The sequence below is a fragment of the Seriola aureovittata genome, chromosome 4 (assembly GCF_021018895.1).
Source record: "Seriola aureovittata isolate HTS-2021-v1 ecotype China chromosome 4, ASM2101889v1, whole genome shotgun sequence".
Classification (NCBI taxonomy): Eukaryota; Metazoa; Chordata; class Actinopteri; order Carangiformes; family Carangidae; genus Seriola; species Seriola aureovittata.
This window is the reverse complement of record NC_079367.1, coordinates 19,554,494-19,572,995: the sequence shown is the minus strand read 5'-3', so window position 1 is coordinate 19,572,995 and position 18,502 is coordinate 19,554,494. Positions and strand designations below refer to the sequence as shown.

The following is an 18,502-nucleotide window of genomic DNA, read 5'->3' as shown; positions in this document are numbered from 1 at the left end:
AAGATATTTAATTTGCAATGATATAAAACAGGGAAAAGTAGCAGCAAGAGTGTTTGACATTTCTACTTGATATATGACTTCTATGATTGATTGAGAGCTGAAACAATTAGCTGATTAATGGATCAACAGAAAATTGATCACTGACAGCTTTTTATAATCGATATTTAATTTCAGTCATTTTTCAAGCAAAAAATGCCAACCAGTCTCTAGTTGGAGCTTCTTTGCTTTTCCCTCTCTTATATCACAGTAAAATAAATATCGTCACGACCGCTGGGCAGACATTTGAAGAAATCATCATGGGCTTTGAGAAATTCTGATGAGAATTTCATTACGTTTCATAAACAAATGATTATTCAAACAACAAAAGATTCATTTGATCGATCAGTTATGAAAATGATCATCAGTTGCAGCCTAATGTTGTGAGGGTTTGTAACAGTTCTTGGCAATGGCTACAACAAACAATGAATTTCATTACTAAATAATCTGTCAAATTAATTTTTTTTCAATTAAGTAATTAATGTTTGAGTCTATAAAGTGTCTGAATAAGTTATAAATTTCATCTGAAGTTACATAGCTGAAGGTGACATTGTTTGTTTTGTCTGACAAACACGCAAAGATCTTCAATTTACAGTTATATAAAAAAAATTATATATATATATATATATATATATATAAAGAAAAGCAGCAAGTGTTAGATAAATGACAAAGTGAATCAGTTACTTTCTGTCAATTGATTAATCGGTTAATCGACTAATTGTTCCACCACCAGTCTTCCTCTCATCCTATTTCTTTTACTGCATGACATTAGTGCTGAGGAGCCTTTAGGCTAACAGTAAAATTGATTACAAATGATGTTCGATATCTAATCCAGAGAGCAGACACTTACATTGGAAGTCAGTCCTGCTCTAGTTGGCTGGGTTGCTTTAGGCAAGCGAGGCTGGCAGGTTTATGGCCTTTATGCAAAAAAACTGATTCCCCTGTCTGATGCGATATCTCTAGAAGAGACCTGGTGAAACGACGAGCACTTTGATGTCAAGGAGGTTGTTTTGAATGTGTCAGGAATATTTTAAAACAGCCTATTAACACATCTGGCAGAACATTTTAAGAAGTTGAAGATTTATCTCTTGCAATCAGATTTATAGATACCACTTCAAACTCTTCAGTCATTCAAAGGGCAGTATATTCATTAGACACGTTACTCACCGATAGAGGCTTCATCTGAAGTATCACGCCATCTGTTGCACCTCTTTAACCCTCACATTTATTTTATTAGACCGTAAACATTTATTTCATGATCGGTTTGACTGCATTTTCAAGCCTTAATTTGGTTAATTATACATCACTGTGATTGCTGGAGGGAAAGGGTCTACAATTTTAATTACATAGGCTGGAAAAAGAGATTTCAAACAGCAAGTCCTACCCTCTGAGAAACTGTGAGCGTTTATCTGTGCCTCATAATCTTAAACCCAGAGAAAAAACACCAGGGAACCATATGAACCATTTGATCAGATACACCTGTTATCGGGTCTCTGCTGAACTCGGATGCATGCTGCTGAAATGTTGTGAGTCTACGTGGATACGCTGAAATCCCAAAAATATACACTGCAAACATGAATCAGAGCTGCAGATGGTGTTTTCACGACATGCGTCGCCTCTTCTGTTCTTTTCTATCACACGCACCCAAGGCGTAAATGTGTGATTCTTCACGTAATGTTCTTTGTTCTCTGTTGTGTGTTATTGTCATGTAAAAAGTGTGCTTTATCCGTGCTCCTGCGACAACTGGCAGAGATCGACCAGAGATTTAAAAAAAAATTCTTTTGGATTTAAGATTCAACTCAACTTTAGCCTCCAAAAATTACTCTTGGAAATGTTTCAGCAATTGCGAGATTAACTGCCTTAAACTCAAAGCCTGTGCGATTAGCAGGGTTGTTGCATGTGGATGCAAGCTCATCATTAGGCATGAGTGAGCCGCACAAATTCAATAATGCTTGTAGGATCCTCCAGTTTAATAAAGTTTGAAGGCTCCTTGGCATATGGAGAAAGTTATCACATTTAAATTACTCTGAAATAATTAAGAATGAATGAGTGGTTTCTAATCACATGTCTGACTTAACTGAATTGAGAGTTAATAGGCCTCAGCTTTGCTGTCCTCTACACAAAAGCCACGTTTGAAATAAACTGAGAAGCAAATTCAATAGGAATCCTTTCTTTGGTGCTTTTGGGTATATATGTGAAAGTACAGAGTATTGAATGACAGTTCATTCCTAAAGATTATATTGAGTTGAATTGTTTATATTTATTCTGTTGGAATTGAAGGTTACTTATCTTTGCACAAAATGTGTCCATTTTGTGGGTTTCTTTAAAATGTTGAAAAGGTTTAAATTCCCTGTTTGACCTGTCACAGCCTATAGAAGGCCTTTGAGAGAGATGCACTCAGAATGACATGGTATGGCTACTCGCACGTGTCTCAACCCTAATTAAAATGAGCGCTATCAGTGCAGGAGAGGCATTCAAGTTGGTAATGCCCGGTTTTTCCATTTTAATAGCTAGAAATTATTTGATAATCCCATTTTGTACATAAACCAGTGATTCGCTTGCAGGCTGTGTCTATTTTTAGGAAATTACTTTGAAGGGAGGGAGGGTGGGCTTTTATACCTTTTGCAGTGATGGAGTTTTTTCAAATTCTTACCTGAGAAACACGATTATCGTGACACAGCGGAGATGTGCGGATCCATTAGCTTCCCATAGTGTCTGCTACTGACTGGGAATTTAAAAAGTCTGTTTTGTTCATTCATAGCCAAGAGACTTGAGTGAGGTAATGCCAGCTCTTCTGGAAAGGAAAGGAGGAAGTCACTGTCTAAACGTTAGGCAATTAGTTGCATTAGGATGGGTTAATGGATAAGTACGAAGCGCTGTGGCTGTGCTTTGTTAATGGTGTAATGTTGCCTTTAATGGCACGTCGTTAATGGAAGTTGTTGGTGGATGTTTAGAGTCAGGATTGTGAGGTCTCCCATGATCTGCCTCAAGTCTACACACAGGCATCTCACAACCACGTCCCCCCTCGGGTCACCTGCCCTGTGCCCCTCAAATACATAATTCACAACATAATGGACATGATGTCTGAGTGCACTTACCACCCGTTCACTCCGGCAGGCTGCTGTCTTAAAAGCAGTCCCTGCACCCATGCAGCTCATCTGCTCATGCAATTTATGACATTTTTAAAGAGGGTTTTACAGACACTCGTGTGGTCGAGTGTATATAGGGGAACATTTCAAAGATTAATGATCATGCCATAAGATCAATTTCTAGGAAACCTTATGGCAAGTCATTTAGAGTGATAATCACCCTTCTTGTAATGTGCCTCTGTCCTTCCCATCTGTCTCAACCACAGAAGAGAAGCAACACATTGACTCTGCGATACTGCCAATGAAGCATATACAAAGTCTATGTGTTTGTACATGTACACATATTTTCCTTACTAATAGTGTAGACATACTATGTTCTTACGTGTAATGGTAACATTTATTCATGCTTCCTTTATCTCCATTACCAACAAAAATCCCCCCTCTGAGATATTAGTTTTCTATAAAGTGCTTTGCTGAAGCTCAACTGAACAATTTGAGTGAAATCAAAGCTGAATTGTCTGCTTTGATTGCGCTGTCAGCATCTTTAGAGCGAGACAGTCAATTAAAGGAACTTGAACATCATTTATTAAAAACACTTGACAATGCTTTCCTTTCAAAAGCTCATTTCAAACTTGGTTGCTAATCAAAGGGAAAAATGCAAGACATTTTTGAATCTGTTGCAGTTTTTTTTTTGTATTCTGTAAATCTTTAGATTATGTCTCTTATTATCCAGCTTCAAAGCTTGAATGATAGTGAATTAGGAATGATGCTGAAATTCAGATTGGTCTTGGAAATATGAGAAAATAACTAATTTTGGCAATCTACCTTGGCAGTCTGAGGTCTATTTTTTGTTTGGTGCTGTGTTTTTCCTATTACCTCGGGCAACGCTTCAGACACAATGTGGCATCATGTGGAGATATTTTTACTTCAGCCTCAGTAAAATTTATCGAAAAACTTTACAATCTTAAACACTAACAGGAAATGTCTATTCCCTCATAATCACAAACTTTCCTAATCATTTAAACTCAGCTTATTTCCCTCATCAGGAGCGTGTGGTTGGAACAACAGCCTGACCACCGTCGCCACATATTTGATTTAAATGTTGTTAAACTCTGATTGGTGCATGGAAATATGCAACATATCATCTTTCTCCAACTGAGCCCCTCCCACTTCCAATCAGTGACGAGAAGAAACACAAGTGGTGAAATATTTCTAATTAAATAAATGTAAGTGTTTGAACTCCATTGAGTCATAGTTACAAGTGGAATCAAAAATATATTTTAGGAGCCTTGAAAACTTGCATTCAGCATCACACCATTATGTTTCTTTAGGGAATTAACTATTAATTACACAAGTGGCTTAAAAGAGCTGAAGGCAAAATAAATCCTTCCCGTCTTTTTCCCTCCTTTCTTTGTCCTCTCATCTCAATCCCTTACGAGAGACGGAAGCAGCAACGTGATCCCTCAGCAGCAGGTCTGCACAAGTACTGAGGACTCCTCGGGACGAGTCTGAAATCAGAGAAAATGGAGCCAGCATTTTCAGTCACAAGGCAACAATGGGATCCCGACAGGTGGGACTACAGGCAATGCATTAGCCCTGTTCCCACCTGCTGTTGTCTGTAGGTGTGTGGTGACCACACATGATGCAGCAAATGAACATTGTTTTCCTTGCCTGAGGGGGAGAGATGTATCTATATGTCTCTCTAGAAGTTATGTTATTTATTTCATACTGGAAACTGCATTTTATATTCAGCAAGAGGGGGGTGTAAGGCAGGTTAGGCTATTCAATGCTCAGGTACACTGAAGTAAAAAGAATGTTATTTTCTAGAGCTTTACTCCTCTGTGCCTTTGCATTCTTCTATTTTGTAAAACCTTTTACATACATATTGGACTTTTTGCCTGTTTGTCGTGAACATGCAGGGATTATCATGGGTTCTGTGATTGGGTATTTTGTTTGCCAAGCATGAACGCTATTGTTGGTTTGGACTCGCAGTGGTCTAAAAATGTCCATGCTGCTATAGTCTATTAAGCATAATGGCTCTTGTCCTCCATAGGGCGAAGGAGGGGAGCCATTATGCTTAATAGACAAAGACTTATTATACTGTGTGTTGTATCCACCACACAGTTCTCCAGTTGCTGTCCATCCCTTTCCTTAGCAGTACACAGGCTTGTTTTTTTTTCCTGAGGTGGCAAACATGACTCCTCACAGTGTAGACTGTGAAAATGTGAGGGGTTTGTATTTATTTTATTTTACACTGATTTTTAAGGTTGTCCTGTTTTTGACAAAAAAAAAAAAAAAAGTAAATTAAAAATGATTTGTCAATTTATCGATTTGTAAATCACACAAAATAAATTGCAACTGTTTTGATAACGGAACAATTGTTAAATTGCTACTAGTGTTCCCCAGTATGAGGATTGGCCACTTTTCTATTTTTGGATGAACTGCAACAGTGGGGGCAGCCCTATAATATACTATGGCTGACTGACTGACTGACTGACTGACTGACTGACTGAATGATGGAGTTACACCATTGGTCATAGCTCTTTCCAAATGAACAGCGCCTTTGACGCTACATAAACTTTTCAGACCCCTTACGCGACTGTTTCTCATGAAAGCACTTTTTGGGCAAAGCTACTTTTCATACACAAGCTCTTAACCTCTGCAGGCACACATCTCTATGCTAACTGCATAGCAGCTGAGGTGAATGAGCATCTGACTTTCTCCATGAGTGATCATTTTACAAGTAAATAAAGCTAAAATCCCAGCACAGCGTTTGTCATGATTTATGATTTAACAACAGAAACAGACAGACATGTAAATGAGAACAGCTTTATTGGAAATTCGGCTGTATTAAAATACTGTGTATGTGATCACAGAGTAGAAGAGAAGCAAACAAATAAAGGGCTGAAACACTAGGCACAGAGATGTGTAACTGTAAACTGTTACTACAGTAACAGTAAAACTACAGTAGTACAATCATAGTTTTATTCATTAGTAGAGTTAAATCTTTGGAAACTGTGTTTGAAGCAACATATGCAATCATTTATTTTCTCAGTTAATCAATTTGTCCTTTCGTCATTAAAGTTTAAGAAAACAGTAAAAAAAAAAATGCTTGTCATAACATCCTAGAGCCCAAGGTGATAAATTTATGCTCCTGTTTTTCTGCCAGCAATAGTTGAGAAAACAATCATATCATCACATATGATAAGTTGCATGAATGATTGGAATGATTATCAACATAATTGCAGTTAATTTTCTGACAACAATGATAATTGTTTCAGTCTTGAGTAGATTGTAAAACGATCTTGTGATATCTTATTGAGGGCTATAAGTAAACAGTATCTGAAGTGGATGACTTCATTCAATGTTTGAGGACACAAAGTGAAGTCTCACCTATATGTTGCACAAGAGAATGTCTCATACACATGAAAATAAATTGGTCTGCTGTACACTTTACCCATTCAGTGTTATATTAATATCAGACAATATCATATGCTCTTTTCCATCTTAAAAGTAATAAATGTCACATTTCTAATGGAACTCATAAGTAAATATATATATATATATATATATATATATACATTATAAATAAGAATCTGTATAGAGTAAATCACTTATTAAAAATAAAGAAAAGACTTGACAGGCCTAGTACAGCTGTACCATAGATGGAGCCTATGGGCAACATTGTCAGAAAATGAAACCTTTGTCCCAAGTCTGTCCATAAATGGACCTTTTTTTCAGATTGGTTCCCTCTAAAAGACCCTCACTCCGCTCTGAAGGTCAACAGACGCAGGGCAATATCTTTAGGGTGTTGGGTAGCTTTTTGTGCCTTGAAGCAGATGGTGTGGCGTAAATTGAGGTTCGGGAAATGGCTCTAAATCTACACGTCACAGACTCTGTGCAGTTCCTTTCACATAATATGGCTTTTGTCAATCCCAAAGTATTTGAGCAAGATCATACCTGCTGCTTACTTTGGAAAAATAGATTAATTTAGGCAGCTTGTCAACGTCAGCATTAGAGCTGAAACAATTTTGAGCAATTATTCAACAATTAATTTTATAATTGATGAAACATTTCACCTGTTTATCAAGCTGTTTATCAAGCAGTTTATCAAACGACAGATATTCTTTGGTTGCAGCTTCAAATAGACTATGCAATGATTTGTTGCTTTTCGTTGTCTTGGGTTTTGGATCGTTGATTCCATAAAATAAGGCGACTGAAGATGTCACAGAACTGCTAATAACAAATCGGGCTTGTGAATAATGAAAACATTGTATTGACCCAAATATAGGACAACCCTGCTTATGAGCCAACTCGCCCCGATCACAAATATTAACCTCGTGGAGGCACTCCATGAGGAAAATCAGAGAATCACCAAAGTAATTCGGATGCTTCTGGAGACCATGAATGTCGGAGAAATCAGTTTAAAAGTTGAAATATTTCAGTCTTTACCAAAGTGGTGGACCAGCTGACTAACCGACATGAGGTCATGTCCATCCCTTGAGCCAAAAAAAGTGTGTAGTCAACCCACAAAAGTGAGAGAGAGAATGTATTGAAGAAATACCACCCTGCTCTCACTGACATACACACACAACAGAGCATACAGGACAATTTGTTGTGCACCCTTCAGTCACTCAGTCCTGGAATTTATTTATTTATTTATTTTTTGTGTAGCCAGCTGTCGACAGTCCGGAAAAAATATACAGGCCGATGCCCTTAGTTTTATGCTATAAAGACACTGACAGGCAATTACAGTAGGCAGGAAAAAGCAAAATTATAGAGCCCACAATGTCGACGATTGGAATGGTGCTTCCATGGTTCAGCCTGCAACAAAAAGAGAAACCGTGTGAAAGGGATGTTGTGCAAGTGCGCTGTCACTTATCCATCAGTGACATGATTACATCCCTTCCCTTGAGAGAGACAGATGCAGATAGTGAGGATGTAGCGATGTAGTAAAAAAGAGCTGCTAGCTGGTTTGGAAGACTGCCCCAGCATGAACCGATACTGTAACAGAATTTAAATACAGTCATATGCTTGTAATAGTCAGTAACGCAGAGTGAACAGAGTGACAAAACAGCAGCCTATAGAGCTCATATATATTACTGAATAGCTACAAGGACGCTTTGGGGCCCCTGGTGGGAGAGAGTCATTTTCCCTAAACCGTCCGACACCTCTCCGCATGACAGAAGTCCCTCTATTTTTTGTGACAGCAAGCAATGAGAGATTTAGCTTATTAAATCACTGATCTCTTCTCATTTCAGTTACTTGATATGGCTAATCAAAATTCAGCACTTGTTAAATTATTAAAGGAAAGACAAGGATGAGAACCAGAATGTCACGGAAGGTTAGGTTTTCTTTGATTTCTCGCTTCTTAGGCAAGCACCATTCACTATAAGAATCTAGCCTTTCCTCAAGTGTTATTGATCTAGTTGAAGTGGTTCTGTCTGCCCCCTCACTGCTGAACCGCTTCTGAAGCGAGGCTATTTGCCATCAAGTCTTTGTGGACATGCGCCATGGGATCTCCATTCACTGCACAATCCTCATTTTCAGCGCTTAATAAGTTTGGGCCTCCGTTTTCTTTTGGATGTTGCAGCTGAAAGACGTGCGCACACACTCCAGGCACACACGCAAATACAAATGGGAGGGCATAAGGTAGCAAAACAGGGATATAGAGACTAGTGTGGGGAGGCGGCTGATTTCCCTGGTGAGCTTATATCTGAGCTGTCGTCACCTGTCTCTTCTCAGGGATAGAGGCGCCTTAATCAGGAACATGAAAGTATCTCCTGTGGTGCTGCCTCCTGTCACTGTCTCTCGCCTGTCTATTACTTGATTTACCATCGCCAGAGTATTAGCTAATTTTTTGTGTCCAGTATGAGAACTCTGCTTTTAAAAATGCAGGGGAATTCACAGAAAACCTGGCCAGCCACGTTATTTTTGGGCTCAGAGGACCAAAGTGCCAATGAATGATTTCTAAATGACACAGACCCAAATCTTTTGCTTGAGGTCCTGGACGCTCTGAGCTCTATTTACCAGCTTAAAAAACATATTCGATATGTTTTAAACAGCTTGATACTTCATGAGTTTAACTAATTTAATAAGAATTGCTTATAAACACAGTTTTGAAAGTGATGACATGTTCCTGAAGTCTCGTATTAAAAAAAAAAAAAACTTCACACATTACACATTACCTCTCTTTGGAGTCTGAGAAATCCTAGCTTTAAAATATGGATAAATGCAATGGTTTTTCAGATGTGTTATATCTGTAATTGGTGTTGACAGTAGTTTTTGCAGCGCACTATCCCTCACAAATCCCAAATAAATCTAGTTCTGTTTTGGGGTTTTTTAAAAGATTTCTCATCACCTCAGTGGTTAAACTGACCCAGAACATGAGTGACGTCCTTATAATCTCTGTTCATGTATGGCTTCCTGGCCAACAAAAGAAACACATGTCTGGTCATGCGTATTCCATATAGCATAACATTTTCAAGTTTTCCTTAATTTGTGTAATAACAACGCTATGTACACACTCATCAGCGGGGGAACCCAAACAATTAAGAAATGATCCAATCACAAAGAAACACAAGGGTTAAACTGTCTTTCATTCATTGTCATCATATAGACAGCTGTTAGAATAGATCATCTTTTTGTACGCTTTGTGTGCGTGCATTTGTTTCTCAATGTTCAAGTCACACTGTTCACCTACTTTTGTTGCACAGGATTACCTTATCTCAATAAGCAGCAGGAGCTTTGTCTCCTGTAACTCAACATGTGTGCTTAGTTCTCATTGTGTAGCAGTGTAATCTGTGCAGATAAAGCTTTCTCCTTAATACAGACTCTTTTAAAGTTCTCAGAGAGACTGAACACGGCTTTATTTGAATATTCAAAAATGCCTATTTAAATTTGAAATGTAAGGAGTCCATTATACAGGAAGAGCGATAACCTTTCCAACACTGCAGTGCATGCAGCGTAACCTGAATATAACTGACTCTTATTATTTAACCACTGCAAGATTCAGCAGAGCAGGCTGTGTTGCACTCTCTCCTGAGAAGTCTCGACACTAAGGCACGGCATATGTAGACCTGGTTGGCAACCAGATTCAGAAAAACATTTGGATGTTTGCTCAACCATCAGTGTTCTGGCACCAACAGGTGCACCCAGGTGTAGCACATAATCAAGTTGCTGACAGATTATTTTGGACACCCTTAAATAACTCCTGAGGTGAAGTGTAGGAGTTTAACATCAGATGTGACACATATGCAAAACCATATGCCCGTGTCTTGCACAGAGAGCTCATTAACTGCCTCCCCTTAATAGATTCACAATGTCTCCATTTTCCTTTTTCTGCCCAGCGTGTGCAGTCGTTTCAGGCTGGACCAGAGACCTGCACATCTGAATGAAGCCCATTCAAGCATGAGAGTCAGTTTCATTAGATTAACATTAGAAAGGCAAAACAAGGCAGTGTGGCGTAGCTCCATCAGAATGCTGTGTTCGCACCAGCAATCTGCGTTACTGTTTCAGGTGGATCGGGCTGATGTACACCCGGCTGCCAAAAGCTGGATGTTAGCAGGTACCAATTTACGGTCCAACAAACTGCCCATTTGCCACTCTTAGTTGGAGAGATGGAGCGTACAGTGCGGCTGCTTTTCAGCTGCATGACAATCAAATCTAACTGAATCAGACACTTAAGAAAATAATTATTCATGAATACATCAGAAAATGGGCAAATACCTGAAGTTGTGCAAGACACCAGGTGATTTTGACGTAGGAAAATGACTTACTGAGCTTTTAAGCCTTTTAATTCACTTTATAATACTAGAGGAACCGATTCTGGGTGTGGCAAATCACAGACAATGAGAAGCATCACTGCAGGAAATAGTTTTAATTGCACTTCAGTTGACTAGTGACAGAGCTTATCCCTGTGTTTGGTGATGAATTCCTGGGAAAACTGTCAGCAGCTGAAATGTAGTGAGGTTTGTTTTGTCCCGTGCTGTCAGCATTAAATGTCGCTGAGCCTTATTTAAATGCAGGGTTGGTATATCTATGTGGGTGAAGTGCTGTGGTGGTGCAATGGGTTTCTCAGATAGTTTTTATTAGGTGGGTTTCACTTCTTTGATGCTCACTTAAGCAGTCCCTGCTTCAGGGATAAAGCTGATAATAGCCATAATAGTCATCAACACGAATATAACTTGCACCTTTTTTAAATCCCATTTGTTCTCGCCTGTGTATATTTAGCTTCCTGTCTATGTACCTGTAAAAACACCCATCAGTCTAGCTCTTTTCATACGTATGTCGTAGTGAATTATAGACTTCAGTCTACCCAGCAACAGCCAAGGTTTTTTTCTTTTTTTTTTTTTTTTTTGGGTGATTTATTGAGTTACAGTTTGTTATGACCCGCGCAGGAATCTGGTCTTTTCCAACAGAATAAGATTTTATTTGTGGGGTATTGTACCATATATAATACTATATAGTATCATGTAATCATTACTGTATATAAGGTATGAGGTGGGCCACTGCAAATATTTTAATTGTCAGGTACTTTGTCACACATAAGTAACTGAACAGTGCATAAGGCTCTATGTGTGTGTTTTCTCCCACTTGTTGCTTCTGCCCTCTCCCACAGCAGCATGTTGGCTTCTGTCCTCCTCCTCCTCTCCTACATCTCTCTCTTCATTAGCTACAGCAATCCTTTTCCTGACCCTCTCTCTCTCTGCTTCAGCTGCAGCAGCGCTGGTTGTAGCCTGGAAATATACAAAACAAATTTAATTGGATAGTTAATCACAGCGGTCTAACTGCTCAGCTTTCCCACGAGTGTGCTCTTAAGTCTCTAGATACTTTCGCTAATACCTTTGGTACAGACTGGTCAGAGTTGAAGAATTAACATTACCGTTAGCCACTTGCACAGGCAGTCGATACTGACTAGCCTAGCTGGCCGTGTTAACGTGCATACACTACCATGACGCGCAAATAGAGATCATTAAAAGTCAGCAATGTATTAAAAAAAAAGAATCACTTAGTATCTATGACAGCCACATTTCAGTAACATTCATGGTGTTATTTGGCTAAAAAGTGTTTGTCACATAGATAAGCAAACAAACAAGATAACAACAAGAGTGTTGATTTGGAGGCTTTAGAGGTGCTAGCAGGCAAATTTGGACAGAGCCCGAGTCAGTTTTGAAACTCGGCAGCAGCTTCATATTTCAATCTTCTTGTATATTTCTCTGCAAAAGAAATAATTGTTTTTTCCAGAATGCCAGAGTGAGAACAGTGGCCACAGGGCAGAGAAGCCATATAAGTAATAGCAACAGCTGAAAACAACTTGGAGCATAAGGCGGCCCCGCCTTGTTTCTAATCACTTTGTCTGTTGTTTGTCGTCTGCTTGCTGGAGTGTCTTTACAGATGGTGGTTAGTTCAGTGTCAGACTTGATGTTGTTTGAGAGTTGACAGCTCAAAACGATGACTGAAAAGTGTGAACTGAGTGTCAGGAGGACGGCAGCGGCAGCAGACTGTTGACTTGAGGCAAAACTGTTTGATATGTTTGTATCTTTAGAAAAGTGATACATCAGACCGGTACATAACTATTTTATGAACTTGTTTAATTGTCTCGATGTTGAAAACGACACTCGACGACGGGGGGGGTTTAACATGTGGGAAACAAAACAGACGTTTGCGCGCCTTCTGAACTTGCCCGCTTACATTCCACTGTGCAAATATGCCTTCAGGGTCCCGGTTGTTACTTTGTCCTGATGTAGACAATGGTAACCATAGTAAAAGTATTTACTTTCATTCAAACAGGATTCAAATGAGTATCACACACAAAGCAAATGAATTGACTGCGCCATCTTTGCACCACTCCGAGGAAATCTTTAATAGTCTGATGAGGGAAAGAGAGAGTACAACTTTTGTTTCAGTGCAGAAATGACATTATAGTTTGCAGCTGGTTCTTTGTGCATGAATATAATCAGACAATTTCAGGGTTGAATGCACACAGAATATTCAAGCATCTTAATTGTTTGGCACTTTTCCTGTAAATACACAAATGTTATTTGTCAGTGATTCAGCCGATAGAAATTACTCTCATTCACTTTACTGAGCTGCTGACTAGCTGTTTTGGATTTTAGCTGTCAGATGTTCGTTTCCACACAACCACTTGTGCGTTTTCCTCAGCCTGAACTCTGAGAGGTCTGAAATGTGAATGTGAATACAAAAAACTGAGCAACACCTCATTTTCAGTCGGGCCGTGGCAGTCTCTTCTTCCCTGCAGCCCTCTAACCCCTCGTAGCAGCCCATTGAGAGGCTTCTGCTTGCACCCTCCTCCCATCCCCCTCTCAAGCACTTTGTCTCCATGGCGATATTTTCAATGAAATTTAGGGCAGGAAAGGTTGTTTTCTTTCCAAAGGAGCTGTAAAATTAGCAGAACTCTATAGAAACGGCTATTCTTGGTGTTTTTAAGCAAACAATAAGTGGTATTGATGAATGTTGGTCAATTAAATACAGGAAGGGAGGACTCTTGAAGCATTCGCAGTAATAACGGATTTCGATTTTCAGTCAAAAACTTTCATGCTGTGTTGGAGCTGACCAGATTAGCCCCTCTGAAAAAGTAACTGACGAATGTGGCTTTGCTTTTCTCTTTCCCAGTCAGCGGTTTGGACACCGTTATCGGCATGTACGGGGAAACACTCGAGATCCCATGCAACATAAAAGCAGACGACGCCATCATCACTAAATGGAAATATGTAAGTCACGGCAGAGGTCAATGGATTCAAAATGGTGAAGGCCGTCTGACACCCACTTATCATGTCTGAGCCACACCCAGTCTGAGTGCATATGCTGTGCATTAGACCATGCATCTGTCCCTCCATATGACAGTGCACGAGCTGAGGGTGGGGAACAAAACACTGTGCTTTTATTTGAATTGGATGCCAGTGCCATATGTGACAGGCATGTAACAAGTGCACTCTCCTCTGCTTTCCAGGACAAAGGAGAAGGTCTTCCAGGAGACCTGCTGGTCAAGCAGACAAACCAGAATGCCGTAATCACAGCCACTGATGAATACAAGGACCGTGTGAGCATGGCCGAGAACTCCAGCCTGCTGCTTTCTGCAGCCAGGCTGACTGACCAGCGGACTTTCACCTGCATGGTGGTGGCTAGTGCAGACATCACAGAATACCCAGTTAATGTGGTGATCTACAGTGAGTACAAGCTGTCACAGGTCTAAAATAACTTTCCTTTTTCCTTCAGGTAAGGTGCTGCTGTAACTGACAAAAGCAACACGCAGCACACGAATCACTTACAATAACATCCTGCTCTTTAACACGTTTTTTTTTTTTTTTTTCAAATGTGTTTCAGAGATGCCAGAAGGCCTGGAGATTTCTGACAAAGCGGAAGAACTAGAGATTGGCAAACTTACTAAGGTGGGGTTTTTAATGATAAACATTGCTTATACCTACATTATTTTAAGCAGTAAATTATCATGGGAAATCCCTTGCTTGAGCGAAGGTATCTTGAGGCATAGCAGAGACCACGTTACTACAGTAATGAGTTCTTTGAAGTGATTCTCATGAATTAGTAAAGAGCAGAATCCCCCTCCTGCAATTAAAATACCCAAAGGATCTGAGGGGCTTTAGAAATGCTTTGGGCATTTCAGGGTCTATTGCGCAGAAAACTCCTCAGTCCTCAAATGGTGGCGAGGCACTAAAAAGCTAATTTGCTCAGATGTTTAGTCATTTATAAAGATTCATGAAATGATGATTATTTTTTTCAATACTTTTGTCTCCGAGTGCAGGTTTTCTTTTTCCTCAAGTTGTGATCTTTTTTTTTGTTTTGTTCCACAGCTAGGAACATGTGTTGCACAGGATGCCAATCCAGCTGCAAACATCACGTGGTTAAAGAACAATAAACCTCTGGTGGCTGATGGGAAAGGTGTGTGTTCCTCATCTTGTTGCATGTCCTTAAATACTACTAAAACAGCTCTTTGGAGTGGTTTGGACAAGTTTGACATTTATAAACAGCGCACAGACAGATGTTTTTATTCTTTCTGACTGGGAAAGTCGCTCTAAATTATCCTTCAGTGATGAATTGCGCTGTGCCTCATCGACAGTGTGAGTACAGCGTTTTGGTCATTACGCCATTGTTTTCTTGTTAGGGGTTTTCAGACAGAGTTGTTTGTTTTCTGTCTAGGGATTTCCATCCAAGCCTCTGTGCTGGTAGACCCTGTTACTGGCCTCTCAACCACTTCCTCCATACTGGAGTACTCGGCCGAGAAGGAAGACACGAACGCTCAGTTCACCTGCAGCACTCAGCACACTGGGGGCGCAGAGCTGGTTTCCTCTCCAGCGACCTTCACCATCACATGTGAGTCACAAAACTCTGCCAACAACATACGCTGAACATACTTTCTGTTTGCAGACGAGCAATTTCGGCACAAATTAAGAGACTAAAATGTTGGTTGGTGATGACTTTTTTTTTTCAGTTTTATCATCACTTATTTGATTTATTTGCTTCTCCTCTAACTTTTGCAAGGAAACTGAAAAAATATATTTACCAAAAAAGTCGAACTGTTCCTTGGCATATGTATCTCTCAATTGTCCATCACCTTAGGTTTTTTGGCACAGATCCAAATGCAGCTGCAGACTAGAAATCCTTAGGAAAAAATAGACAGTTGAAGGAAGTAGATTCTCTTTGAGTACGCTCCAGTTTTGTTGAAAATATGAGAAGTTAAAGAAACAACACTGCAGCAGAGAGGTTTTCTACTTTTAGAAAATCACTCTGACCATATAAGAATATTTTATTAGTATCTGTGCCTTTTTTCTTTCCCATATTGTATAGAGTCAAATCTCAATGTGTTTTTTGATTATAAAGCAGATCATGGTGCTATATTTATCAGAAGAGAGGCTCTTCTGATTGGATCTCCAACCTGTTGTTAGTATAGCTCCAGACACTACATTGAGATGGTTTTTGGTTCTTAAAACTACAAATATATCTTGTTATTGATATTAACACACAAAACACCAGGAAATTGTAAAATATGGGACAGTTAACACTTTATAAACACTTCTTTTTGTGCTTTTTGTTGTCAAAAAAGCACCACTGTTAAACAGCGGAGCTTATTTCAATTCTGAGCTTCAGTCATTAAAATGTTTTATCGACTGTAATGAGGTTTTGTGATATATTTGGCAAGTGCAGCTGCCAAATGTTATTTAATATGACTTAAAAATACAGTCAAAGTAACACTAGTCTGACAATTTGATTAGAGTCACATATTTTCAACATCACATGCAGTTATTCGCCAGGCTTTTCAGGGTTCTTTTCAGCAGCGGCTCCTGACCCACAAGCTCTCAAAGAAGACCACAAAAAACGGACTAAAACTGCCGCCTGTGTAATTTTTCTGTCTACACTAATACTTTTCCCTGTAATTCTTTTAGTTCTAGCCAAGACAGAAATCTGAAATGGCATCTTTTATTTTATATAAAATGAGGTGTGGATTGTGTAACTCTGTAGTGGAATTTATACCAAACGCAACATTAAATATTGAAGTTACCTGGAAAACATGGCCTTGAAAGTAGAACTTATCAATGCTGGAACACTTTCTTACATGAAATGTGAAGAGTTTGACTCAGATGGAGCAGAAACATTGAGCTTTGAAAGGATTGTTTGGTTGAGAGAATATGACTTCAATTCAACCATCTCCTCAGCTGGATTTTGAAGTTGGTCATGACCAGTACTGATGCACAAAGTCAGAGCTCTCTGTAGTGCACTGCCACAGTTGGTATCTGCAGTCCTCGCAGTCAGCCGTACGCTGCACTTGTTACTCCGGCCACACTCACATACATACATCCCCTCTCTGACCTTCTATCTCCCATTTTCTGCCCAGACTCCACAGAAAACATTGTCCTTCAGGTCATTGCTCAGGACCCCCTCGTAGAAGGAGACAATGTGACTCTGAAGTGCGTTGCAGATGGTAACCCAGCTCCTACCAGCTTTAACTTCCACCTTAAGGTACACATCCTCATCAATATCTCACCAAAAACAGAAATTCCTTCTATTCCTGCTACTATTGCATCTATAGATTTATGATGCCACCTCTTCTTTCCTCTTATAAGGCATCCTAGACTAATCACTGTTTGTCTGATTGTGTGTCTTTGAAGGAAGAAATGGTGAAAGTGGAAAATGCAGACACTTACACCATCATGAATGTTTCACGTGACGCCAGTGGTGAATACAAATGCTCCCTCATTGACAACCCCATGTTGGAAGCATCTGAGGACATCACAGTAAACTGTAAGAAACCAAGATATTGATACACTGTGTGACTGAATATTTGAAATTACTGAAGTTATGCCACCCACCAGCATTAATGTCTGTGTAATTTCTTTTCTACCTACACCTATTACAATGAAAGTGGGAAGTGTGTGTTAGAGAAAAGAAAGTCGTAATGCATCTCTTTGCCAGCCTACTTGTCTTCCTGTGCATTGTGGGGAAAAGTGTTATGTCAATCGCTCTGCCTCTAATAAGCTGAATCTGCAGGGCTGTGAGCCAAGTGCAGGGCTATATGGTTAACAGCAGGAATGTTTCAACCCTCATCAGGCCTCTGAACCGTGTTTTCACCACTTTCCTCTCTCTTTTTAGACTTAGACATCAATTTAAGCCCCTCTGGGAACATCGTGAAGAGAGCTGGTGAGGCCTTAAATCTAACTCTCCGGATTGATGCTTCCGGAGAACCAAAGGTCTCCTGGACAAAGGTAAAAAGCAATTGTTTAAACTGCAAAGTAAGTGAATGAATGAAGAAAAGTTTGTGCTTTTTATTGACAGTGCTGATATTTTATCATTCAATTCAGGACAATGTTAAAATGGATAAAGAGCCTAAGTTTAAAACGCTGAGTTACTCGGACTCCGGTCGGTACGAGTGCGAGGTGGCAATGGGGCTCCTCAGCCGAAAAGCTTCTGTTGAGCTGCTTGTTGAAGGTAAGGGTTTAAACCAAACTCGGAGATTTGGGGAACTAAGCTTATTTGCTTTGTTGCTAAGAGCGAGATGAGAATATTGATACCATTCACATACCTGTACAGCAAAGATGAAGCTACAGCCAGTGGTGTCTTATCTTTTCATCAGACTCTCGGCAAGAAAGCAAATAACCATGACCAATCATTTTCTCATTCAGATGTATCTGAAGAATTACATCCTCTTGCAGGTGCTCCAGTCATCAAACAGCTGTTCAAACGCCGCGGTGAAGATGGCCAACATAAAGTCTTGATTTGTGAGGCTGAAGGTTCCCCAAAGCCAGCTGTTACCTGGAGCATCAATGGCACCTCGGTATGCAAACTCACACTCTTGCACTGATAATTGTTACAATGTCAGAAGGTCATAACCATCAATTTCATTT

General features: G+C 39.7%; 1 protein-coding gene across 2 annotated transcripts in view; it reads left to right on the top strand.

Annotated features, from left to right (window-relative positions):
* Window positions 1-18,502, top strand: part of LOC130168353 (CD166 antigen homolog A-like) — a 38,944-nt gene that overhangs the window by 13,159 nt on the left and 7,283 nt on the right. For both annotated transcript variants that reach the window (XM_056375143.1, XM_056375142.1), the window contains exons 2-11: window positions 13,761-13,858; window positions 14,098-14,314; window positions 14,472-14,536; window positions 14,957-15,044; window positions 15,303-15,476; window positions 16,996-17,120; window positions 17,270-17,402; window positions 17,751-17,863; window positions 17,960-18,086; window positions 18,311-18,432. In XM_056375143.1, the coding sequence (XP_056231118.1) occupies window positions 13,761-13,858; window positions 14,098-14,314; window positions 14,472-14,536; window positions 14,957-15,044; window positions 15,303-15,476; window positions 16,996-17,120; window positions 17,270-17,402; window positions 17,751-17,863; window positions 17,960-18,086; window positions 18,311-18,432 (1,262 nt within the window). The remainder of the gene's footprint in view (window positions 1-13,760; window positions 13,859-14,097; window positions 14,315-14,471; window positions 14,537-14,956; window positions 15,045-15,302; window positions 15,477-16,995; window positions 17,121-17,269; window positions 17,403-17,750; window positions 17,864-17,959; window positions 18,087-18,310; window positions 18,433-18,502) is intronic.